This window comes from Balearica regulorum, chromosome 1 (genome assembly GCF_011004875.1).
Source record: "Balearica regulorum gibbericeps isolate bBalReg1 chromosome 1, bBalReg1.pri, whole genome shotgun sequence".
NCBI classification, from domain to species: Eukaryota; Metazoa; Chordata; class Aves; order Gruiformes; family Gruidae; genus Balearica; species Balearica regulorum.
Window position 1 is genome coordinate 12,114,017 of NC_046184.1, and position 25,863 is coordinate 12,139,879.

Below are 25,863 nucleotides of genomic sequence, written 5' to 3' on the forward strand. Positions count from 1 at the left end.
ACTGCACTCTCTAAGGCTCTCAAGTTTCAGCCCTGCAATATACAGTATGATTGTTTATGGGGAATGTGCCTTCCTTAAGTAATATAAAAGGGGAAAAAATCCGTTTCAAATCCAAGGCAATTAGTATATGAATAAAAAGGAACATCTTTTGAAAGGAAATGTTAAGTAATATGGTGTCTGTTGATAGATTATAAATATTGAAAAGCATTATTCACATATCGGGCCATCTATCCAAAATCAGAGAGGACTTAACAAGGACTTTCACTGAGCTGTTTTTCTCATGTACTCTTCAAAGATGCAAGCCGCGTCCTGACAATCTAGGTGCAATTCTTCAACCCTTTGCTTCAGCAGAACATCTCCCTTTTTTGTTCTTATGTTCAATAACTGTATTAGAATCAATGCAGTTTTAAATAACAACAGATGAACTAAAGGAATCAAAGGGTTAATTACATTCCAAGCTCTCAGATTTCTGAAAATCTTACCTCCACAATGTCTGCAAAAGTTTACAATAACAGAATAGCATAATAAATAAATGAATTCCCAAGAGAATCAGGTATAATGCAAAGCGAAATAGAAAAATCATTCATAAAAATACTAGCGCTGATATTCTTTCATAATGGGTTAAATTAGTGATTTTTTAACTTCACAACTGATATGCAAAGGGACATGTGCACAGTCATTTAAAATCAGATGATAACAAGCTGTGGTAACTTGCTTCCTTCAGATGATGTGAACATCTCCTGGGACTGACTGTGCAGAGTCTGAAGCCAGAAAGGAAGTAGGAGAGTAGAAAAATTGCTCTTGGTTTCCAGTGAGCCAAATCCCAGCTGAAGCCACTGCAACAAAAACTTTTATACCAGGCTATAGACTCTGCAGTGCAGATAGAGTTCTTCAGAAGTCAGCCCCAGGAACCTGCTCAGTCAAAATGTTTAACCAGAAGCCACCTTGTGTTCAATGACCGATCAGCCCCTAATTCTGCACCTTTTTTCATCGAGTGTCACAGCAATCTGATGCTGGAAGAGACATTCTCGGGGGTGTAACCCTGACAAATAAAAGTTCATTTCCTCAGCTCTGCTCTTTGAACATTATGAAAACTCTTCTTTCATGTAGTCTCCAGATTTGCATCTTTGTCTTCAACCCAATCAAATCTATTGCAACATAACAAATAAAAATATTGAATTAATTTTCTTTAACACCACTTACCTACCTTGAGGTAAGTTCTCTCCTAACAGTAGCAATAACAGCGGTCTCTGTGAGATGTGATAAAGCAAAACATAGTACCTTCAAGAAACCCTTTAAGAAAGAAAGAGGTGTTTGAAGTGAGACTTACCAAGAGGTCCAATACTGTGTTGTTCCATAACGTTCCCTAAAAAGTTCCTTCTGCCTTTTTGCCCTTTAGGTCAAGCTGAATGAGAGGATCATAGCTACTGAGCAAGGACTCCTCATTCGCTCTGTCCAAGACAGTGACCGAGGGCTTTACCACTGCATCGCAACAGAGAACAACTTCAAGCAGACCTTAGCGAAGATCAATTTCAAGGTGTTGGATTCAGAGATGGTGGCTTTAATGACTGACAAGTGGTCCCCGTGGACGTGGGCCAGCTCAGTACGAGCACTGCAGTTCCACCCAAAGGACTTTGTAGGAGCTTTCAGCCACTCGGAAATGCAGATGATTAATCAGTACTGCAAAGACAGCAGACAGCAAGGTCAGCAGAGGGAAGAATCCCAGAAGATGAGAGGAGACTACAGCAAACTAAAGGCCTTGATCAATAGCAGGAAAAGTAGAAATAGAAGGAATCAATTACCTGGATCGTAATTTTATTTTTTAGTAATAGATATCTTTGTCCTCACTGTAGGGGGCTTATATTTGTCTGTTGAGAACAAATTTGAGCAAATCTGATAAAAAGAAAAAAAAAAGAAAATCCAATAAGTCTCAGAAAAGATCCTTCTCCCAATAAAATGCAGTGTAACTTAACTAAAGAAAATAATTCAGAGCATTTTCTTTCTTAGATGCTTACGGACGCTAGGATGGGCTCTGTCCTAGAAGCAGAGCTGGCTATTCATGTTAAACCAGATTCACCTTTAACATCTCAGTATTTAATTACAGCTGAATAGAAAGTATTACAAAATCAATGCATTATATTACAACTCCGGAACTGTACCAACCAGACTGGTGGTAAAAGAATCTGGGTTAAGATGCATGCTCAAAGTAGGATGGTACTAAGATTTCCTTGCACTGCAGAGCATGAGTTTCTTCTTGTTTACTGTTCAATATTGGGTTTACAGCTTTCACTCGTTGTTCAAATCATGTGAATGCATGCTGATAGGAAGCAAGTATAGTAGAAATGTTTCATTCATTCAGAGATCAAATGAAGGAACGAGTAGAAGAAAAACAACAAAAAAAATTATACTTTATCAGAGGAAACACTGATTATTGTGCATAGTATGAGTTGTAAAAAATTCATGAGTTCTGGAATGTAACTTAAAATATCTCTACTCATATTGATTTTTTATTAAAATAGGGTGTCCTATAACACTACATAGCTTTATAAATGGCAAAAAGCTAACATGAGAATGTTCATTATACATACAATTTTGAAAACAACCTAAGTGACTTAGGTATTTTAGCTATTTTTCAAAGAATTACACTCCAGTTTTTTTCAAAGGACAGAATGTGGGTATATTTTAGACTGTTTACTCAGAAATTAAAAACATAGATTATCTTTAATCTGTTCCATGATTAAATTGGAGCTGGTCTGCAATTTGGAAACAAATCATGAGTGTCTTTGAAAATTTTAAAACATTATTTTTTAACTGTTTTGTCAAAGTTGCAAATATTTTAACTAGAATTTTAAAATTAAACCATTTCCATTTTCCAGTCTTTGTACCCTTTTTCTTTTCAATGTTATTTTCACAATTTCCTCTTATTTTCAGTTTTCTGCTGAAAAGAAATTCAGGAAAAGAAAAAGAATGAGGGAAAACTAAAACTGAAAAATGGGTTTGGGTCAAAAACCAAAAAGTATAACTGGAGAGGCATGTTTAAACAGAAATATTTTTGTTTAAGAAGCAGCTGTCAGGTCTAATGAAGTATGTTTAGTTGAAAATTGGGTAAATGTGCATCAAGGCACCCTTGAAAAACTGTCCTGGGAAAAACTATCACTTTTTTTTTGAGCAACACTAATGCCAAAAAATAGGGACAAATCTTCCTCATTTTACTATGTAAGAGTGTTCTGGAAGCCATTGAGTCTGTTCAAAAGAGATAACAGGGATTTAAAATATATGAGTACCTTGGAAAAATTGTGGTTTATTCCATGATATTTTATGATAGTATATAAAAATATAAACTACTGTTCAGCTCAAAACTGAGCAATGTTCAGCTAAAAAAAAAAAGAAGGTAAATTTGTGGAAAAACAATTGAGTGAAAATAATTTCTGAACCCAGAGAAGATAGGAAAAAAATACTTTTTAAAAGTTGTTAGTTCCAGCCAGTAACGGATGGAGGCTGCATTTTAACATAATTTTAAATATTTTAATGGGTCTTCGTTGAAACTCTTTGGGCATTATTTTGACTCAGCTTCTATTAGAATACTCTGGGAGTAACTCTACAGGGCATTGGAGAACCTCCAGGTTTGCGCCAGTGTGAATTAAGATCTAGTGCAACAGAGGTAACTGGTGTTTACCTGATACCATTTAGGTGTGTCACTTTATCACCACCTGATGCAGAATAGTTGGGAAGTGGGCCCCTGATTGATCAAACCACTTAAACACTGTCTCTAAGTCCCTTTGATGCTGGTGGGAGCAATTTGAATTTAATTTGTGTGCTTACTTCAAAGGGGATGGCAATGCCAGCCTGCTCGTACATTGCCATCTAGTTAAGTGCTCACTGGAATCAAGGCCTAAATGCATAGTTCTGCAATATGTAGCTACTGGTATTTCTAAGGTCTTTCTTATGGAAACCATCAGGAAACTTTCTCTTTGACTTGAGTGAGCTTGGATCTGGCCCCAAGAGCTGGCAAAGCAGACTCTGGAGAAAAAGAAAAAAAAAAAGGAAAATGAGATGGGTAAGGGAAAATAAGTTTGGGGTTTTTTTCCCCCAGCTGACTTTCAGTGCAGTAAACTACTTTTTACTTTTTTTTTTTTTTTTTCCCCTGAGGATGACTGACTTCTGAAGTGTGTGACAAACCGAAAACTGAGTGCCACAAAATAGAACTACCTCCTGGAATGACATTAGTGCATATACTCTGTATGCTGCCATGCTATTCCTATTTCCCCAGCAGATTCACTGCAGAGTTAGTGTGATATTAATGTCTATTGTGAGGGTCATAATTGCTTCCAGATGGAATACGGTGATTAATAGGTTTTTAAGGGTACAATTTACCCTTTAAGTGGTTAGGTACAGTGATATTTTAATAGGCCCCCATTAGACCTCAGAAATTATAGTTACACTGTTTTCTAATAGAATATTGGCAATAAGGGATTCCGTTAAAACAATCAGCATAGCTCAGAGTTTCATATCATTATAAAATAATATTTTTAAAGCTGCTTCATATACCATTATTATGGTATGACTGTTTAAGGGATTATACTTAAACTAACATTTTTCCTGCTGCATGAAAACTTCAGCATATGTATAATAAGCTTCTGTCAGTGCGTAACCGGTCCAAGCTTCCCTGCTTTAGCAGCCTTCCCCTGTGTATAGAGTAGTCAGGAGCCAGATTCTCAGCTGGTATAAACTAATGTAACTTCCTTGCTGTCCGTTTAGCTACTGTGGTTTATACCAGCTGAGGGTTTGGTCCTAAATGTACAGAATAGACAAACTGCAATTTTTATTTGTTTAAAGTAGCTCCTCTACTGTAGGTAACACCAAAACTTAAGTCTGTAATATTGTTTGTGCTATTTAATACTTCCTATTTTAAGGATTACTAAATAATGTATATAATTTTATTCCTTTAAAAAATACAAAAGCAAAATGACTTCTAGGCATAACTTCACCAAATGTAAAGATATGTTCTCTGCTAAGAACTTCACCGTGTACTGATTTTTTTTTTGCTATTTTTATTTTGTGTAGTTTGTAAAGTTTGCTGAAATCTTGACCTAACAATGTGTTCTTTGCAATTGTTGTTACTGTAGATATGCGTGTTTTATTAAGAAAATCTTGTTTTTAAAAGTGTAGGTATGTGTATAAGTTCCTAGCATGATGAAGCTGTCATTACAGTGAATATGCATTATATAGTGTGTAAGAAAGAACAAAATGTAGTTTAACATAGTGCTATTTAATTGAGTATCTAAAATACTATTTGCCTGACAAAATAAAGTGTGTTGCAACAACTTAAAAAAATGTTGGATTTCCCTTTATAGATGTGCGTTAAAAATAAGGAACTTTTTATTTTTTTTACCTGAAAAGTAAGTCCCAAAGACTTCCTTAAAGTCCAAGAAAATACTCACAGTGTCAAGTATTGCACCTGATCAGTTCTAAGCCCTGCTCTGTGCTGAACGCTCAGTCACAGAGATTTTCAGGAGTATGTGAAGAGTCAGAGATTAATTCTTTCAGAAATTATCCCATATAGAGACCTTGCATATAAGCAGGGTAACATTTATTCATTGTAAAAAAAAAAAAAAAATACGAAAATTCTACTAGAAGTATAAAGTCAACCAGAAATGTCTCACTAAAAAGGGGGAGTAAAGTCTAAATGCTTTCTCTTTTATTCCACTGGGGGAAAAAAACACAAAAATCTCCCAACAAACAAAAAACTAAGCACATTCTGTGAAATCCTGCTGATGACACAAATTGTATTGTTCAGCTTTTTCTTTCAGTGGGGACTGGAGGCATTCTCCAAGCAGCTCTGCAGGGGAGTCAGGCTGGTGGGGCTGCACCGTCTGGAACTGCAGCTCTCTCCCATTTCCTGGCTTGTCCTTGGAGTGAAATAACCTGCCTGACACCTACAGTATGCTCCTTTTTCCTGCATCTATCATCCAAGAAGTGTTATTACTGCTCTTCTTATCATCTGTTTTTCCAGATGCGTTTTAACAAGAAAGCATAGGGCCTCCTCGGTTCTTTGGGATAATAATTAAAAATTAAATGTGACCTTCACAACAAGGTTCTGGATCGTTAAACCCGGATTTTGATTTCCCAGATAGATAGGTTCCTGCAAGGCTTTATGAGGTGTGAGTGGATAATATTACCTCACTCCAGGATTTCCGTACTGGCAGGTTCCTAGATAGGCTGACACTGGATAGTTACCTGCTCAGCACTCGGGCCAGTTTGGGTCAGAAGCTGAGGTTTCAAGCACTCCCACATGCTGTAGGAAATGTTTGGATTAGGCTCCAGAAAAGCTGGGCATTTACAGAGTTTTACGCTCTGAGAAACCTTTCCCAGATCTGATCCTCTGTCTTTATATCCTCCTCAGTTCTCTTTTGCTGATCTTCTTCCCCTTCTCTTTTTCCCCTGCAGGGTTACAGCATGGTTCAACACTTACTGCTTTGATTCCTTAGCTCCTAGCAGTGGCAAAACAAGACACAGGACTTCTGCGGACATCAGATGTGAGATCTTCAAAGATCTGAGCTTTCTCTTTTATATTTCAAATGTCTGTTGAATTTTTTTTTTTTTTTCCCATCTGTGAGCTACTGCTTTCTCTAAAATCTTTCTTCTGGTGACAAGACCTTTCTAAGGTCTCTCTTCCCGTGAAAGCAGGATGCAAAACCCACACACTTACACAATCTGTTGCGCTGCACATGCTCATGCAGGATCCCTACGGGACAGAGCAGTGTCAAATGCAGCCTCCTCTATGCAGCCACAGAAGCCCAGAGGGGAGCAGCGAAAAATGTTGCTTGCACAGGAGGCACTGCAAACAATGGGGTGGCTCCCAATTCTACACGTTGATTGTTGCCTCTGGAATTAATTGAGGCCTCCAGAATTGAGTCAGCAGCTGTTATTCTGTGGGGCAGGCCATAAAAGCAGGTTGAGGCATTGTGGCTTTTGCCTAAAGCAATAGACCAGGTCTCAGGAGACCAATACTTCTCTGTCCTTTGCACTGCAGCTGGCTTGCTAAGCCCTTCTCATGCACCCCGAGGTGGTCTGGGGAGAAGTGACTTCATGTGATATGAGCCCAAGTAAAACTACACACAGATACTCACCAGCAAGTTCCAGATAGATACACGCATGCATACAACTACATGCGTACAGAGAAGCTTTTCTTTCCATACAGTGTTTGCTGATCCATTTAGCTGCCTTTAACATTAATGTATGTCCTTTTCCTATTTCAACACAGGCAGAATCAGATCTCAGGGTCCCAAGACATCAATAGCTTGTGGCTAGAGCAGTCACCATCTCTGAGAGCATTTTAAAAGACAAGTAATTTGTCCACAAAAGCCCTTTCTTCTAATCACTCCCATTTCTAACTTACCTTGTTCTGCACTATCTCAACCAGAATTTCTTTTTAGCATCAGGAGACTAGCACAGTGTAAGAAATGAAAAATGTACTGTCATTTAACATGTCTAGTCTAAACTAAAGACTGAGATTTAAAGATGCTTTGGCATTCTGAACGCTCCAAGATGCAAATTCAACACAGCTGGCTCAGCAGTCAACAAATAATTACTTTACAGTGATAGACTGTCCTGTATCCCAGGACTCATTATTGGATTCTATATACAGCTTTACAGAGCAAACAGCATTCGTGTATTCTTAGCACTGTATCAGCTTCATTACTCCTGATTTGAATGCCAGCCTTATAAATGAACACTAATGTTTGCAGAGCTCCACGTTCAAGACAGTTTAGGCCAAGGGATTTCAAAATATCCAACACTTTAAAAAGCCCTAAAGCTTTTTCAAAGGATTTTAGAAAAAGTAAATAAAAAAATGGCCAGTATTGTTGTCTGTGGGGAATGAGAGTCAATAAGAAAGACTACTTTCTAGCTGAGCAACATGTACAGCATCATGTAGTATGGGGAAAAAGTAAGCAAAAATATATTTACTTAACCCTAGGTTCACAACTCTTTTGGATAGTTGTTGTTCCTTGGCTCTTTGCAGTAGTTCTTTTTCCAGTATCTGCTCTCTCTGTTTCCATTTCAAAGGTCCCTAAAGAGACATAGGGTTTATCCTTGCTTTCAAGTTGATATCTTAGGACATCATAATGTCCAGGGCATCCTTTCAGGCCTTTTTTCTAATAAGACTTCAGTAAAAATAGTATTACATATAGTATACATATCAATGCTATCTGCCTAAATCATTTCAGCAATTGATATAATATTTGGGGAAAAAAAATTACAACACTTTTAAGACTTTGCTCAAAATGACAGACAGAGGAAAAGGACCCCAGAAAAAAACAGAGCAATGCAACATGCCATGGTCCTTATATGAACACTGTGAACATTGACTTGCTACTGCATGTTGTGATATGATAGGAAAATATGATTCTTTCAGCCTTGAAGGTCTAATTCTCCCGTAAGTCAAAGCTCACCAAGATTAATGTCCTTCTACTGCTCACAACAAGGATTCAGTGTGGCACTTTCAAGAGTTTTGACGCCCCTCTCAATTTTTGTTAAAAATTCAACCATTTCCTCTTTCAAAAGCTCTTCCTCCTTTAAGGTTCTACTCCTCCTTTTTCTATATGGACTCTTCTTTATTCCCTTTCCTTTCCTCAGCTGAACTCAAGCTAGTAGTCCCAGAGGGGCTACTTTAATTTAGCTCTTTTAATTACAAACCCCATTCACTCCAATACTCTGAGATATATTACCTATTATAATCTTCAAAAGATGCTGCACATTATTGGCTTCATCAAGCTTGTCTGCTTCGTAGTGTCAGCTAACAAACAAAATATAAAGAAGTACTTCCAAGATGTTTGCAGCCTTTAGAGCTTATGAGCAAACATCAGAACCAGACTACTTAGTTGAATGTATATGTTCACACTCAAAAGATGTTTGGGTAATATTTAGTTCTGGCTTTTTCAGCACTATATTCATATTGCAGACTATTTATTTCATGCCTGACAATACAAGTACCCTAGCTCAAGGATTCTGTTTTGAGGAACCTGAGATAAAGGATGGAGAGAAAAAATATCAATAGTTTATATTATACGGATTTATCTGACAGATTGCCAATCACAAGTACATTCAGTTAAATTACTTGTAGGAGAAATTATTTTGCAACTCAGGTCAATAATCAAAAGAATGAGTCCAAGCTATTCAAAACAATGATCACAAAAAATGTTCCTAGAACTGTTTTCTTTGGGGGGAAAGATCAAAGGCCTTTGCCGTGGAAGAGAAAGATCACCTTTATTATCACAGCAACAAATCCAGATGCCTCCTTCACATATACGGGACAAAAGGAGTTCACAAGTTTTCTTCTAAGATTTCTAAGGATTAAAAAGATTTATGATCTTTACCTACATATAGATTTGTCATGTGTAGGGATCTGTCCTGTGCTGTGTCCTTCACCTAGCAATGTCTGGAGCTGTCTATCAGGGAATGGTTAAAGCAGAGAATAACATGCCTGGTGGATTATCCAGGGCTCCAGAAGCAGGGAACAGTGTTTGCTGCCATTTGGTAACCACCTGGCCCTCTGGAGCATGCTAGTTGTCTCCCGGCACGGGGCCTGTTGTGGTGCGGGACACACTGGCCAAGGAGCCCTAAATGGAGCTAGAGATGGTTCATTTTCTAGTGTTGCTGAAGACCAGTTAGAGATTAACAAAGAAAGAATTGCCTTGCCAGTTTATTCATTCCTGTCAAGAAGGCAAGCTGTTATTTTGAAAGGAGCTAATGACACGATGGCGAAAACCATATAAGCTGAACAGAAACTTCCCCTGCATCCTCCAGCCAACTGTAAAGTCAGCCAGCAGAAATCTTGGAAACGGTACAAGTCTCCCTGCATTGAGAGCACTCAGGTTTGGGTGCCAAGAATAAATCTCACTCTGAGGGAAACCTCTGAAGTAACTGCTGTTGACTGAGCTGTTACTGGCTGTGAAGGCAGAGCTGAGTGTGGCAGACAGTGTCATGCCATACCAGATGCTGCATCCCCCCGGCCCCATTTACACCAGATTTTGCCTTACTTGTCACTGTGGGAAGAGGAGGAGATGGTGCAGTTCCCCTTCCTTTGCCTCAGACTGGCAACTCTGAGGCTCTCTTTTGGTTCACTCCAGCTACTCTGTGCTGTCCCAGAAAGCTGAAACAGTCATAAACACCATTTAACTGGTTAAGTCAGTTCACAGCTGCTTTTCATCACCAGAACTTTGCAAAGCAACCACAGGGTCTAGACCATTAGTTTAAGTCCCTTTAACAGGACAAAGCACAAAATTGCACAGACAGCTTTGGGACTAACGAAGGACACAGCACTGGGAAGGTTGGTACAATAACCAAGAAAGCTGCGATTTGAAAACAATGCTCAGTAGTGACCTCTTTCAGCGGTAAGGTGGAAGAACAGTTTCTGTAATGCTATCTGCATGCTGCACACCTGCATTTCACTAAACAAGATAGTCCTTAAGATACATCGTGCCTTGAACTTGAAATTTAGCTACAGGAAAAGAGCAGGAAATATATAATTCATGAAGGAACCAGAACTCAAGTCAACACAGTTCATGCTAAAATACCCTGGGTCTTGTGCAATGTCATAAACTCCTTGGCTAACTCATGCATCATCTAGCAATTCCCATCCCCAGATCCTAGGAAAGATCCAGCAAGTATTTCCTTGAAGACATATTATATTGCAGCCCAGTCCAATGTACTCCCTTTCTCAGTTCCTTAAGCCAGGTTCCTAGTGAAAACTCCTACTGACATTAGTTGCTCAGCTTAGATGGGAGAGGGCTGAATAAAGCCTGTGGGATTTGGTTTTCTGAGAAACATGCTCAGCCTTTTTGCTGTGTCCAGGTTCTTCTACATTTGAAATCTTTGTCACCACCTGATCGTGGGTGCTTTATATCCTCTCTTCATAAATTCATTCCAACTCACTGAGAAGAACGCTTATTTTCTGTGTTATTTATTTTAGGTTACTATGGCCATAGTAACCATATACAAAGTCAGGATATTACAAACACACAGGAATGAGAAATTATTCAGAAGGTATATTTTAAAAAAATAAATAACCAGAGAAAAATGGGCTCAGTAGTATTAAGAAAGATCAAAACCAAAATCAGAATTAAATAATCCCCTACAGATTCTGGCATTATGCAGTAAAAGATAAATTGAAATGCACCCTGCTATTGATTTTATTTGACAAATCTTAGTCATAACTGTGACAATTTTATTCCTTGCCATCGTCTCCATACCCCAAACCAGTCAGATTCCCAAATAATTGGATTATAATAGGTAAGATAGCTAAACTGTTTCTTTACTGGAGGTTCTCTCTTGCAGGACAAACCACATTTTTTCAGCAGTGGATGCAGCCTTGAACCAAACTTGAGACACGCATGACTTCGCAATCCTGGCTGTCCTGTAACTGAGCTGTTTAGTCCAGGACTATACCAACACCATTAATTGCCAGTTTGATGATATGTGATAGTCGGCCCTGTTTGCTGACCTGAAGTTGCCTTTGAAGTTGGCTAGATGGTGCTAGAATACACTTCTGTGTTACATTAACGAGCATATGGCTCATATTCTCCTTACTGTTGATCAGAGAGTACTTAAAACTTGGTTTTACAGTGTGCCTCCACACTTAAAAATTGTAAAATGAGTCGGTTCTGCAGTCCAGCCATGGACCAGAAACTATTAACAGTGTCCCATTAACTAAATATTGAGTTGATTTTAGGGATAGAAATTTTAAAAAATGTAAATTTAAAAAACTCTTTCCATTGCCATAGGGTACAGCTGCTTGGCAGTATACCGGTGCTTTGTATCTCTGAAGGTTATTTTGTCTTCCTTAATTTAGGAATTTGTACCAGTTGTGCAGTTTAATTTTCCTTGCAGCCACAAATCTTGAGCCTTGGTCTACCTAGATGTCTTTGCAGGGTGGTTCTGTGTTTCTCTTTGTTTGTTTGTTTGTAACTCACTTGGGTCCACTGACTCGAAGAAACATGTGATGTAATTAATATGGGAGAGCTGCAGAGACGGTTGAACACAGCCTGAATTTATATTTTCATTTGGCTGGTCAGGAAATTGGTTGCAATTCAAAATGAATGTGTCATCCCAGATCTCACACTCTGTTCTGTGGACAGCTACACACGCACAGCAACAGCTGAAATGAAAATGTAAGCCTCAGAGGATATTTAACCTCCAGTATTTTCAACTTCTCTTATCACCACTGACCCCAAATTGCATACTGGCCTTTTCACAAAGATAAAAAAAGGGTTTGAACTGGTGAAAAATGAGTTATAGCAAACAAACGCAATGTGTACCAATACAGTCCTCATATTCTACTTGTAAGCAAAGAGTTTATGGTGTTTTATAACTGGTCTTGGGAAGATGAGTTGGACCTTTGCTGATATGTGCTAGCGGACTGCAGGAGCAGCATGCCTACCACTGCACGGCGACTTCCAGCAACACAAGAAAGCCGATCACAGCTCAGCCATTGCCGTGAATGTGGTTGCATGTTTGCAAAACAGCAGGAAGTTCCCTTTACCCTCCAATTTGAAAACTGAAGAAACAAAGAGATGGTTTTTTGCAGCCCATGTACCGGAGAAAACACAAAAAAGCACTGATACAGAGAAAACACTTTTCTGTTAAGGTAAATATTGATGCAGCTATTTATTACCCTATCTACTGAGAAAAACAATACCTCTATAAGATCAAAGGGCTTTCAAATAAACATTAACACACTTTCTGGAGGAGTAAGTTTCAAGTTATTGGAGAAGGACCTGTCATGTGAATGCAGAACTCATTGATTCATTTACATAGGATTTGCAGCTGTCAGTCCTCCCTCTTGAGCAAGAGAGATGTTGAGCAAGTCTCAGGCCACAACGTTGGGCTGCTCCATGTAGTAGGAACTAGATAGAGGCTCAGGGCTGGATTTTCAGTGCAATCTGCACAAAAGAGAGGTTTCAATGCTCAAAGAGAGCAGAGTGCTGTTTTCTCTGACAGGTTACAGGCTTGAGCACTGTGTTATTGAGGCTTGTGAGATTTCTTTTTTTCCTTTCTTCTCTTTTCCATGCAAAGCCAACCAACCTCAGCAAGAGAGACTTAGATATCCCTGCCCAAGATGCAACAAGGGAGCTCGCCTCAAGTTGGTGAAAGAAGCAGATTAAAATCTCTTCTGATTGGGGAGGGATTGGCATTTGAGTCAGCCCCATGACCTGTGACTGAAAAGGGAGGAGGGAAGGAGTCTTTCTCTGGATGTATTTAACTGGGCTTGCACATAGTCTGAGAACAACTACAGGCTCATGCTTTGTAATTGGAATAACGTCTGCTGTGGAAGTCCTCGAAACTCCCAAGAGCTTAGGTTACTGGTGTGCTCACAAATGGGCACATGAAGCTTAGCTGACTGTGGCCAGGAAGTGTCACTTAGGTCAGGTGGGACTTTTGCTTTAGGCATCCAGAACCAGATGCAACATATTATAGAGACAGTACTCCTGAAGCTAGACTCCATGGAATACATAGCAACTTGAAAAATTAGTTCCAAAATAAACCCCAACACCTTCTCTCTAGTGCTGGGCAGCCATAAGCACACCAAATATCATGAGAGAGGGCACTCATATGAGCTACTTCTTTCAATTCTTTTTTCAAAGGGTTAGAAATAAACCTTTGTCATTTGTGGTGTATCTCATCACAAGCCTTAAGCTTAGAGGAATCATGACTCACAAATGCCTCTTTTTGTCATTGACTGTAAAGAGGGTGTAAAGTGCTGGTATAATACCTGTGCTAAGGACACGTAACAGAGGTGAGATAAACCTCAGCGTAACTGCCTCCTGGGATGACTGAAGAGTCAGGTGCTGGAAGGGAGGAAGAGCACTAACACCAACACCATGGATTAACTGAAAGACTTCACACATGCCAGCTCGCCCGGGGCATGCACTGGGATATGTGCACAGCGAGTGCCCTGGGTTCATTCCCCTCTTCCCTTGGCTTTGGGTGGAAGGCAATGTACTCTAACTGAAGGGTATGAACCTCCTCCATGTTGCCCTGTAACAGCACTTAGAGGCCCCAGGCCAGACCAGCAGTCCTCTGCTCTTGGCCCTCTTCAAATACATAAATCACGGCCTCTGTCTAAGTCAGCAAGGCAGATAAGAGGCAGAAGGAGTCACAGGGCAGAATGGTTGAAAGACTACAGTGAGGACCAAGTTGCTTGACCTGAATGATCATTGACCTCTCTGTGCTGCTGGGGAGCTTCTCCCAGGAACTGCCTCCTCCACCCTTTCCGGCTTCCAGACCCCTACAGGCAGAAGAGATGTACAATCTTAATGTTCTTTCTGACAAACTGAGTAACTCAGACTACCCAGCACACCTCTACGACCACAGCAATCCACTTGATCCAACTTGGTTTTAAATTATCTAATTTAATTGTAGGATATGTCCTTTGGCCTTATGCCTCTGCTTTTAAAAGGATTGCTTCAGCTCCACTCATTCTATTCATGCATGAACCACCCACTTTGATATGGAAATTGTTGCAGCCCAAGGGGATTTCATTAAGTAATTAGGGAGGAGGGCATATAATGTCATTTGCTGTAACTGGATCTACAGAGCCAATCGATAAGTGACCATATGTGCATAAGCCAGGAGCATTTCAATACCCTTAGCATCTCTGTGAAAAAAACAATGCAAGAGGGAGCTCCTTTATCTGTGACACAATCTTGTGGTCTCAGGCATATTTTCATTGCTTAAAAGAATCGCACGATGCATGCTGTCATATCAAACTGCACAAAGCAGGCAGATTTATCGTCTGCCTGGAAAAGCATGGCAACCAAAGAGCTTTGTGGTTCCAAGCTGAGGGCTTGACAAGCGCTGTAAGAATAAAACCTGCTTTATATCAGAGCTTTCATAATCAGGCCGTGCTTTGCATTTATATTCCAAGTTTGCTACTCTTAAAGGTCAGTTTTGTTCAGAGTCTGAAAGAAATTCATGGTATTAAGTGCTAATGCAGCTGTAAATACAGCTTTCTAGCTTTTTTTTATTTTATTTTTTCCCTCCTGTTCTATTGGCTAAAACCCTATACAGCTGCTGTTTGCTAGATTGCATTCTTAGGGTGAAGAGTTTGTCCTACACACACAGAATGTGTTCATTCCTCAGGAATCAAATGACCACACCAGAACTAAACAATATGTAAAGCATACAATTTATTTTGGACTATGATTTCTCCAGATGCTTAAAGCTGGTACATTTATTAACTTTGGACTACAAACCACTGATTTTCAGTAGAAAAATGCATATAAGAAAGAGCAAAAACTTTTACTGGGAGGTGTTATTTGGAACTTCATTAAATGTTTGCTGCTTTGATACCTTCTGGTTTGCAACACAATTTCTGAACACAGAAACGAGACGAAGCAGATGAGTTTTTATTTGCAAGAAATCCTTCATTAAGAAAAAAATGTTTCAAACCAACACTGATTGCACTAATAGAAAAATTCCCATTGAATTTGTGGGAGCTGGAGTGGGCCACCTATTTGAAGGCAGACCAGGTCACCATTTGCAGTAGCTCACGCATGGTTTGCAGTCCAAACCTGTGCTATTTAAATGGCATCCATTATAGTCCTGCTTTGGGTTATACTTATCAGCTGCTCTTTTGGTTATGTGAGTATCGGTAGGCCTCATGATCGATCACCCTGAGGTCACATATTCAGGGCTCTTTACAACCAAAGCAACCTGAGCCTTGGGCCCAAGGTCCAGGAGTAGCTGACTAACTGTTATTTAAGACCCACTGAAATTTATAGGAGTTGTAGGTGTAAGCAATACTTCAGTGATCAGATCTCTTTGAACATTTGGGGTTTAAATACCCTGTATGTGAAGGTTTAAGCTCTGGAAGACAGGATTGCTGACTGAGGGAAGTGCAGGTCTGAAGCCGACCTGTGACCACCAAGAGCTGGGACTGTGGCCTGGAAAATGAGTAAAGGGATTTTATCCTATGATATCACAGTTATTAAAATGCCTCAATGCTGCCAATAAATCCATTACTCTTTTCAAATCCTTTTGCTAATCCTGTAAAGCTCAGAAATCGATGGCACCTGAAAATGCCTGTGCCATTCCCCAGTGGAGGGCCAGGCCCCGTCAGGCTGTGGGTGCATGGAGACTGCCCGGCCTCAGGCTCCGCAGCTCTCTGCACCAGCAGAGCTGTGCTCTGACCAAACTGTTGGCACACACTGAGTGAATTACTAATACCCTGTGTGGAAAAGCCCTGGACACACATTTTTTGCACTGAGCATGGAGTTCTTCAAGCAAAGGACGTTATCAACCTTGTATATAGGGCTGAGTAATGCAGGAAAAAAATACAGTATGTCCAAGACATATTTGTATGTCTTTTCCCTATTGCGTTCACTTTCATTTTGTTGATGGTAAAGTTGGTCAAGAGTGTGGGGCCGCACCCAGCTGAAGGGCTATGGTACGTGTTGTCATCTCAAATGGGTTTCTGTTGTCTCACTGGCAGTTATGTGACTTTACCACCCCAAGTAGTTTGAGAGTTTCAGATAGGGTTGTGCACAGAGTTGGAAAATAGTCCTTATCAAAGTAATGGGTGGTTATCAAGGTGGAAGAAATGGGTGAGAAGGGTGTGATGTAGTAAACAATGTCATGGGTGTGTTTGCAGATGATGTAATGGAGAGTTCCAGCCTTATCAAGTGGTGCAATTTTACTTTTTGTTCTTATTTATGTAGGTAAGCAGTAATGATGTCATGTGTGCAGCAACTCTATGCTTCACAATATGGCTTTTTGCATGTTTGCTACTTGTCAATGCCTGTCTGGAGAAAGCATCAGCAGCCACTGCTGAGGGCTGGAGGAAGCAGACCGATGGGGACAGAAGTAGCAAAAGGCAGTATTTTATATATCAGCAGCTGTGACTGCTCCCTGGTGAGTCAGCAGCTGGAGATGGATTCATGTGATGGCAGCTGCCTATGAAATCTTCTTTGGCAAGGCCAGTAATGGAGAAAGTTTAATACACATGGCATATCTGTCATTTTAACACGCCTCCACCACCTACTCAGACCTGGAAACGCTCTCCCTGCCCTTCAGGCACTCAGCGTGAAGGCTTAGTCTTCAGCAGGGACACCAAGCTACCATGCGCCGAGCTTCAGTCAGGCAAGACTTGCACAAACCTGATTTGCAGAGCTAATTTGGATAATGGATATGAGTTTCTAAATCATTTAAAATGCAACAACACAAAAGCCTTCACTACGGTACCAGCTCCCTGCAGGACCATCTCCATGCCAAGTTCAGTTTGTATAGGTAAAGCTTTTTTGAACTCATTTTTCTTCAGCAAAAGGCAGGTGTACCAAAAAATAATTTCAGTCAGTGGTCAAAGGTAGAGATTTCTTGTTTAAAATATATGATAAGACTGATGTGGTAATTATATACAAGAAAAGGCCATAGCAGAAATTTTATGCTAAATTATGTAAAATTTAGGATGAAATCCTCATCCTAAAATTGTTACCAGAAACTTCCATAAGATACAGTGATGACTGGACACACTTACATCCAGTATCCTCCTCATACCAGATGCAGGCCAGTCAACTGAAACTGTATCTTCAGGACATCCACACCGCATGTTGTAAATAGAATCAGAGAAGGAAACTTGAACAAGCCCACCATTTGGCACCTTGTCTGTTTAGTAGCACAGGTAACTTCTGATGTAACATCTTGGTCCTTACTTCTCTGAGCGATAATTTAGAGTCTAGTTCTGACTCTGTTCATATAATTCAAGCTGTTTGATGTTGAAAAATAAACTGATCACCCATCATTGCAAAGGGTTTCTTGAGTGTTACAAGAAGTGCTTTCGCCTAGGTATTAAGATGTCATCTCACTGGGGTGAGAGATCATAGCCTATGACTTGTCAGGCACAGACTCCAACATTTCTCTTCTGGTCAGTAATTATATATAAAAGCATACATATATATATATCATCTCTACCACAATTCCACAAATAATCAGTCCTGGAAATCAAGGTGGTCAGACCCAACAAAACCATATTTTTCCTTCTTTAATGATGTCTTCAATTTTAATGTGATTGAATTTCAGAGGGGACTCAAAATTTCTCATCTTTTCCCTGCATTATATCAATTAAAAACAAGAAAGAAATAATTGTTTAAAAAATATTTTGAGTGAATCCTATTTTTGAGAAATAATTTCAATAGTCTTCTCAAAGACCTTTTATATTTTTAATATTTTTAGTTTTAAAACCATGATCATATAAGGAAAAAACATATAACATGTTTTTTTAATAAGTTTGATTTTCTAAATAAAAGAGAGACTTCTATCCAATCTTCATAAGTCCAGGAAGTATACATGCTATGACTAAAGACAATAAATACACACAGATGGATAAATACTTTATTTCCGTAAATAATGGACACAGGTGAATAGCGGTCTAACCACAATTTCAGCTCGACCTGACCAACTTGCTGAGGTGCTGGTTCTCAGAAGGGCTTACACTATTAGCTTGACTATGGGGATCAGAAATTACTCATATCCTGCTTACTCAGAAAATCCTACAGAACACCCTCTAGACATGTTTCTGAAGGTAGGCTACAAGGTCAAGTTTGCAGTTTACATGATTTTTATTTTTTTTTAGTTCCTGTCATTCAGGGTTGTTATCATGGGCACTCTATTAATTGGATATTGTTATTTTTGGTGCAAATATGTTATCTCAATGCATAATTGGCTGTCTGGCCACTTTCATTGTAATATGCATGTTCTTCCCAAATAAAAAAAACAGAAACATAACCTTCTTTCTCTATGTCCTGCAATAAAGGCAGTATAACAGTGAATGGTTCGAGCCTTGATTTACAAGAGAAGATCTGGGAAGGATGCTGTAACCATATTTATGCAACTATTTTAAATACAAAATTACACAAATACATAGAGTCATTTCTAGACATGTGTAAGGCAATGATAACAAGTGAATGTCTTGACATGGACAGGGATGGGCTGATGATGCCCAGGGAGTGTTGAACAAGAACGGAGCCTGCGGAGGCAGGATAACATCTTGTGAGACCACTCCTTTATTCCTAAAACACGTAAACAATGACCATCTGTGCTCTGTGCACCATGTGCCTGTGACAGATCACCACTCACTTGGTCAGCCCTGAGGGGGGAAGGCCGTGAAACCCCCAGGACCCCCACAACCCACGACTCATTTCTAGAACATTTCTGAACATTCCTGAGCACATACTGTGCCTGCTCAGTGATGACAGACCCCCGCCTATGGGGCGGGCACATCGGGTTATAAAAAGGGAAAACCTAAGTTTTCGGCGCACGCCCACGACCTGAAGACTACAACTAGGAGCAGAGAACATCACTGGATCCAAGGGTGGTGATATTTTTTCTCTTTCTCTGTCTCTCTCTCTTTTCTTCCTCTCTTGCTTTCCCTCTCTATCACTCTCTCTGTCTCTAACTTAATTTTTGGCACATTAGGGTAATATCATCACATGTTTTACTAAACCCTTACCTTTCATAGTTCTGCTAAATTTTGAGCATTGTTATGACCTTTGCCAAGCCTCTATCTTTTGTAGTTCCACTGAGTTTGAAGTAAATTTATGATTGGTTTGAACCGCTAAAGTAATTGTCATTACTTCTGATTACCATGCAGAGAATTATAAAGTTAACCTCACCCTCACCCCCTGAGTGGGACGGGACAACATGTCAGCATTGTAAGTAAAATTGAGCTCAAACGCTCAAGCAGGTCATGGTCATATGTCCTCATAGCCACACGAAGCAGAGAGAATCAGAGTTTTCTGGATGGAGAATGGGGATATTAAAAAGTAGGATTCTTGGAAAATATGAGTTATTGCTCTGATGGTATGGTAAGGGGCAGCAATTAGGTTTGCTGAGCATGAAGGTCTTGCATACTTTCTCATGTTCTTTGTGGCTATCTGAGCAGGCACCAGGGTCTGCAGCAGCTGGCAAACAGCAAGTGGAGCATCTTTTATGTTGTTCGCAGGCCTGAGAGTGAGTATCTGATCTCTCCGAGTTCAAATATTGCACCATTTCTTCACAAGCTGAAATGCAACTTTGTAAAAAAATCATTCTCTATAATATCTATTTCTTGTGGAAGCCATACGCTAACATATATGAATGAATTAGGTAACTGTTGCAACACTACCAAGCTGTGTGAGGCAGTGATGCAATGCTTATTTTATGCTCTGGATTAATGCGAAAAAAGGGGCCTCAGCTGAAGTGTCACTACGTCCAAGTGTATCCACCCAAACCCCGGTGCAGGGTGAATCACCCTGGACAGGAGATTTGGAGAATTTGGGACTGACAGCCTAGATATTGCATTGCCATCTAGTGCGCATCGCAGAAACTGCGTGGTGAGGCCTGGAAGTTAAGATGTGCAGCACTAAACAGGTATAAAAATAAGGAGGGTTTTAAAAAATGTTCATTTGGAGGTTATTATGTAATTCCTGGCAGCATGAAATTCTTAATAGAAATCTCCAATCTCATTCCTTCTTTTTCTAAAGGAGCAAGAATCAATGTTGTGAGCAAGAGAAAATTGAAGCTCTCAGCCCTTTTATTTTCCTTTTCTGGGTGTAAGAGAACCCAGGGAAGAGCCCTGTATAGCCTCTCCCTGTAAATACAGAGAGGACAAGCTGCAGGTAAGCTTTGCACAGTATTTCCTCTTTCAGCTCAGCATTTGCTTGCAAATAGAATGCAAATATGTAACTCTCATTTCTCATTCAAAATTATTCACTGTTTGCCTTTGGGATTGCTCCATGGTTTGCACATTACTCCTACACTGCGAACAGTGACTCAATGAGTTGTAAAGCATTGATCTCTGCCACTTCTGGCAGGCGTGTTGCATTCCCAAGTTTTGGTGCATGAGTGTATGTGGACCAAAAAGTCCAATATTTTCAAAACTGTGAAAGATACTTTTTAATATCTAAATGTGCCATTCAAGGTTTCAGACTGCAAGAGAGCATTTCTTCCTAAACAGTGTTTTGGAATATCCAAGAAGTGGCTGTAAAAAAAGCTTAGATGAGATTAGCAAGAGGAGTTAATAGAAATCTGCTCCTGCGTTATTTAGCTGGGTGTTCTTTTCATTCATTTCTCTCTTCTGCCTACAAAGAGCTTTAGGGGAGGTTCCAGAAAAGGGCTCAGGTGTGAAGCAAGAAAAGCAAAGCATTTCAGTTTTAAGTATCTAGTCCCATATCTATGAATAAGGTAAATTGGCTGCTCAGCAAAGGAGGATTGGGACCCGCCGCTGGCCAAGGTCAAACCAATCAGCGCCTCTGTGATAACATGTTTAAGAAAGAGAAAAAACAGTCAGAGCTTTTGCAGCCGGAGAGAGGAGTGAGAAGATGTAAGAAACTCTGCAGACACCAAGGTCAGTGCAGAAGGAGGGGCAGGAGGTGCTCCAGGCACCAGAGCAGCCCATGGAGGGAGGATGAGGGGGTGTAGAGATTCCACCTGCAGCCCGTGGAGGACCCCACGCTGGAGCAGGGGAACGATGAGAGGAGTCCTCCCCCTGAGGATGAAGAAGCGGCAGAAACACCACGTGATGAACTGACCGTAACCCCCATTTCCCCGTCCCCCTGTGCCGCTGAGGGGGGAGGAGGTTGAAGCCGGGAGTGAAGTTGAGCCCGGGAAGATGGGAGGGGTGGGGGGAGGTGTTTTAAGAGTTGGTTTTATTTCTCATTCCTCTACTCTGTTTTGCTTAGTAATAAATAAGATGAATTCCCTCTCTAAGTTCGGTCTGTTTTGCTCGTGATGATAATCAGAGAATGACCTCTCCCTGTCCTTATCTTGACCCATAAGTTTTTTTTTAGTTATACCTTTTCTCCCCTGTCTAGAGAAGGAGGGGAGTGATAGAGCAGCTCTGGTGGGCACCTGGCCCTCAGCCAGGGTCAACCCACTACAGATGGTGATATAAAAAGGCCAGCTGTCTCAGAGGGACTCTGCCAAAGCTAGCCACAAAGTCTTGGTGACTAGCCTCCTACATGACTTTTGTGGCCTCCTGTACTCATTACCTCTCTTTCTGCATTGTTTTCAGCCCTGAAACTGTGTTAAAGAGCGCAGTACTGAAAAATGAAGCTATGGAAAGAGATTATAGAATCATCTAGCAAGACTTCTCACCTGAGATATTCCGGGACATTTGAGATACCCATGAGAGACGAGTGGTATTATATGGATGCTATGGGAGTCCCAGGCCTTCCTAAACTAGCTGCTAATAAAAAAATTATGATGTGACCTGAGATATATTGGGCAACTCAGACTGTTCACAGCATTCCTGCTTTCTCTGCCCGTGTGTAAGGTACACACTCACACTCAGTAGGTATCAGCAGTGAACAGTTTGGAGACTGGTGGACAACAAACTTACTAGTGAGATGATGTTCCTGATGTCCCAACCTGTGCAATGTCCAGGGCCTGCTGTGTTCAGCCTCATAGTGCTTGTGGAGCAGTGCAGCCTGCCTTTCACTTTATAGCCATCCACCTGCACCCCCTACCTGCATCTGCAGCTGTTGTCCTTGTCCTGGTCTTCCAGAGTGCTCTTATCCTCATTGCCTTGTATTGGGGGAACTCAGAAATTTCTGTTATGGCTGTTCAGTTGCGTTTTGTCAAAAGTCATTGCCATGTGAGTTGCCCTTCCTTCTTTCCTCAACACTTCATTCCCCACTTCATAATTTTTACTTTAAAGCCACATAGTAGGGAGCAAGTAGAGCAGATAAGAGTTGTTCAAATAGACAATTAACATTTCCCAATAATGTACACACACAAGGTTCAGCAGCCATTTAGAGCTGCAAAATCTGTTCTTGACTGAAGCATGTGTCAGTCAACTCTATGAGGGACTCTATGAGTCAACACAGTGAGGGAGGGAAGGCAATGGTGAGATCCAGATGTAACCGCAGTTGCTTTGAAAATGGTATTTGCAGGCAATGGTTCACTGTAGAAGATGCCCTGAAGAGGATGCTCATCTGTAGGGACCCCTGTCATTTCTCATCCCAGCTGGCCAGTTGGGAGCGCATTGCCTCTTTTTTCCTCCTTCTTTCTGTTCTCTTTACTTCCCTTATATATTTGTCTGGCTTTTGCTTTGCCCAAATGGAAGAGTTACTGTTACAGTTGCTGTATACCATGAGTTATGGACACCACAAATAAATCTTTATGCCTGTGAACCTATTTCATCATCCTTTGTACAATACTGAGAACTTCTAGTCTCTTTCAGATGAAGACCTAATAGGTGAATTTAACCACTTGTCAAAGATTTAAACATTCATAAAACCATTTAACAGGTCTCAGCTCAGATCTGTTTGATTAGAAGTAGTTGCTTAGACTGTGTCCTGTATGTGTTACATCAGAGAGATTGAAATGTAAAGTCACAGAATCATAGAATCATAGAATGGTTTGGGTTGGAAGGGACCTTAAAGATCATCTAGTTCCAACACCCCTGCCATGGGCAGGCACACCCTCCACTAGACCAGGTTGCCCAAAGCCCCATCCAACCTGGCCTTGAACATTTCCAGGGATGGGGCATCCACAACTTCTTTGGGCAACCTGTTCCAGTGCCTCACCACCCTCACAGTCAAGAATTTCTTCCTAATAGCTAATCTAAATTGACTCTCCTGCAGCTTAAACCCATTACCCCTTGTCCTATCACTACACTCCTTGATTAAACAGTCCCTCACCATCTTTCCTGTAGGCCCCTTCAGGTACTGGTGAGCCGCAATTAGATCTCCCCGGAGCCTTCTTTTCTCCAGGCTGAACAACCCCAACTCTCTCAGCCTGTCCTCACAGGAGAGGTGCTCCAGCCCTCTGATCATCTTTGTGGCCTCCTCTGGACTCTCTCCAACAGCTCCGCATCTCTCTTGTACTGGGGCCCCCAGAGCTGGACGCAGTACTCCAGGTGGGGTCTCAGGAGAGCAGAGTAGAGGGGCAGGATCACCTCCCTCAACCTGCTGGTCACGCTTCTTTTGATGCAGCCCAGGATATGGCTGGCTTTCTGGGCTGCAAGCGCACACTGCCGGCTCATGTTGAGCTTTTCATCAGCCAACACCCCCAAGTCCTTCTCCTCGGGGCTGCTCTCAATCCATTCCCTGCCCATCCTGTAGCTGTGCTTGAGATTGCCTCGACCCATGTGCAGGACCTTGCACTTGTCCTTGTTGAACTTCATGCAGTTCACACGGGCCCACCTCTCCAGCCTGTCAAGGTCCCTCTGGATGGCATCCCTTCCCTCCAGCGTGTCGACCACACCACACAGCTTGGTGTCGACAGCAAACTTGCTGAGGGTGCACTCGATCCCACTGTCCATGTTGCCGACAAAGATGTTAAACAGTGCCGGTCCCAGTACCGACCCCTGAGGAATGCCACTCAACACTGTTCTCCACTTGAACATCAAGCCATTGACCACAATTCTTTGAGTGCGACCATCCAGCCAATTCCTTATCCACTGAGTGGTCCATCCATCAAATCCATGTCTCTCCAATTCAGAGACAAGGATGTCATGTGGGACAGTGTCAAATGCTTTGCACAAGTCCAGGTAGATGACATCTGTTGCTCTTCCCTAGTCCACCAACACTGTAACCCCATCACAGAAGGCCATCAAATTTGCCAGGCACAATTTGCCCTTAGTGAAGCCGTGCTGGCTGTCACCAATCACCTCCTTATTTTCCATGTGCCTGAGCATGGTTTCCAGGAGGGTCTGCTCCATGATCTTGCCAGGCACAGAGGTGAGACTGACTGGCCTGTAGTTCCCTGGGTCTTCCTTTTTACCCTTCTTAAAAATGGGGGTTATGTTTCCCCTTTTCCAGTCAGTGGGAACTTTGCCAGACTGCCAGGTCTGCTCAAATATGATGGAGAGTGGCCTGGCCACTTCATCCACCAGTTCCCTCAGGACCCGCGGATGCATCTCATCAGGTCCCATGGACTTGTGCAACTTTAGGTTCCTTAGATGGTCTCGAACCCGATCTTCTCCTACAGTGGGTGGTTCTGCATTCTCCCAGTCCCTGCCTTCTGTGACCTGGGCAGTGTGGCTCAAGCACTTGCCAGTGAGGACTGAGGCAAAGAAATTGTTGAGTACCTCAGCCTTGTCCATATCCTGGGTAATCAGGTCAAATGTATTAATTTAAGGTAGTACCACCATGATTGGTTAAAACTCATCCGTTTGATTTTCATTTGTCTCAGTCAAGTGTGAGAATTTCAATAAGACTCAATTTTCAGCTATTAGTAAATAAACAGATATTAGATATTACTGAATTACAGCTATCACCTGCTACCTGGGAGGCTTTGACGTGGTCTGATCTGCTCTCCACCACCACAGCTGGGGCCACTGACCACTCTCATGTTTGTGAAACCATGAAGCACAGATTGTTGGACTGGGACTCTTAGCAGTAGACTTTGAGCTAAATACACTCTTGAAAGTTTTCCACAGGGGTATGAGGCATTGCCATGCTAAACCATGTGTGCTGATTTGCCTTTCTTCATCTTTGTGTAAAACCTGACCAGGCTTCAGGGACCTCCAGCCTCTTCACTCAGGTATTCCAGACAAAACAGCTCTTTTGGGGTCAAAGCAGCACTACATGGAAGTACTTAAATGTTTTGATAGTTGGTGCTGCAATGCCTAAGGGGTGCTAGTCCGCAGGAAGGAATTCAGGTGAAACACAGGGTAAAGTCGGGCTCTTCATCTGGATTCAAAAAAGCTGATGTGCTAAGGAATAGATCATCTAAACTCCAAAAAGTGATCCATCTTTCTCCTTTCTTAAGGAAAAGATGCATTTAGCACTTGTGTTATAGGTCCTGCACCTGGCTAGAAAGAGAGATGAAGAGTTTCTGGTCCTTAATTTTTTGACTGTTTCTGGTTTAAACCCAGTAAGAATT

At 41.2% G+C, this 25,863-nt stretch overlaps 1 protein-coding gene and 1 long non-coding RNA gene across 2 annotated transcripts in view; both read left to right on the top strand.

The window, feature by feature from the left end:
* The window catches only part of SEMA3C (semaphorin 3C), a 127,916-nt gene extending 123,867 nt beyond the window's left edge, over window positions 1-4,049 (top strand). The window contains exon 18 of the mRNA XM_075773646.1: window positions 1,400-4,049. Within this exon, the coding sequence (XP_075629761.1) occupies window positions 1,400-1,813 (414 nt within the window). The 3' untranslated portion in view covers window positions 1,814-4,049. The remainder of the gene's footprint in view (window positions 1-1,399) is intronic.
* The window catches only part of LOC142604867 (uncharacterized), a 293,244-nt gene that overhangs the window by 140,773 nt on the left and 126,608 nt on the right, over window positions 1-25,863 (top strand). The gene's annotated exons all lie outside the window — the stretch shown is intronic.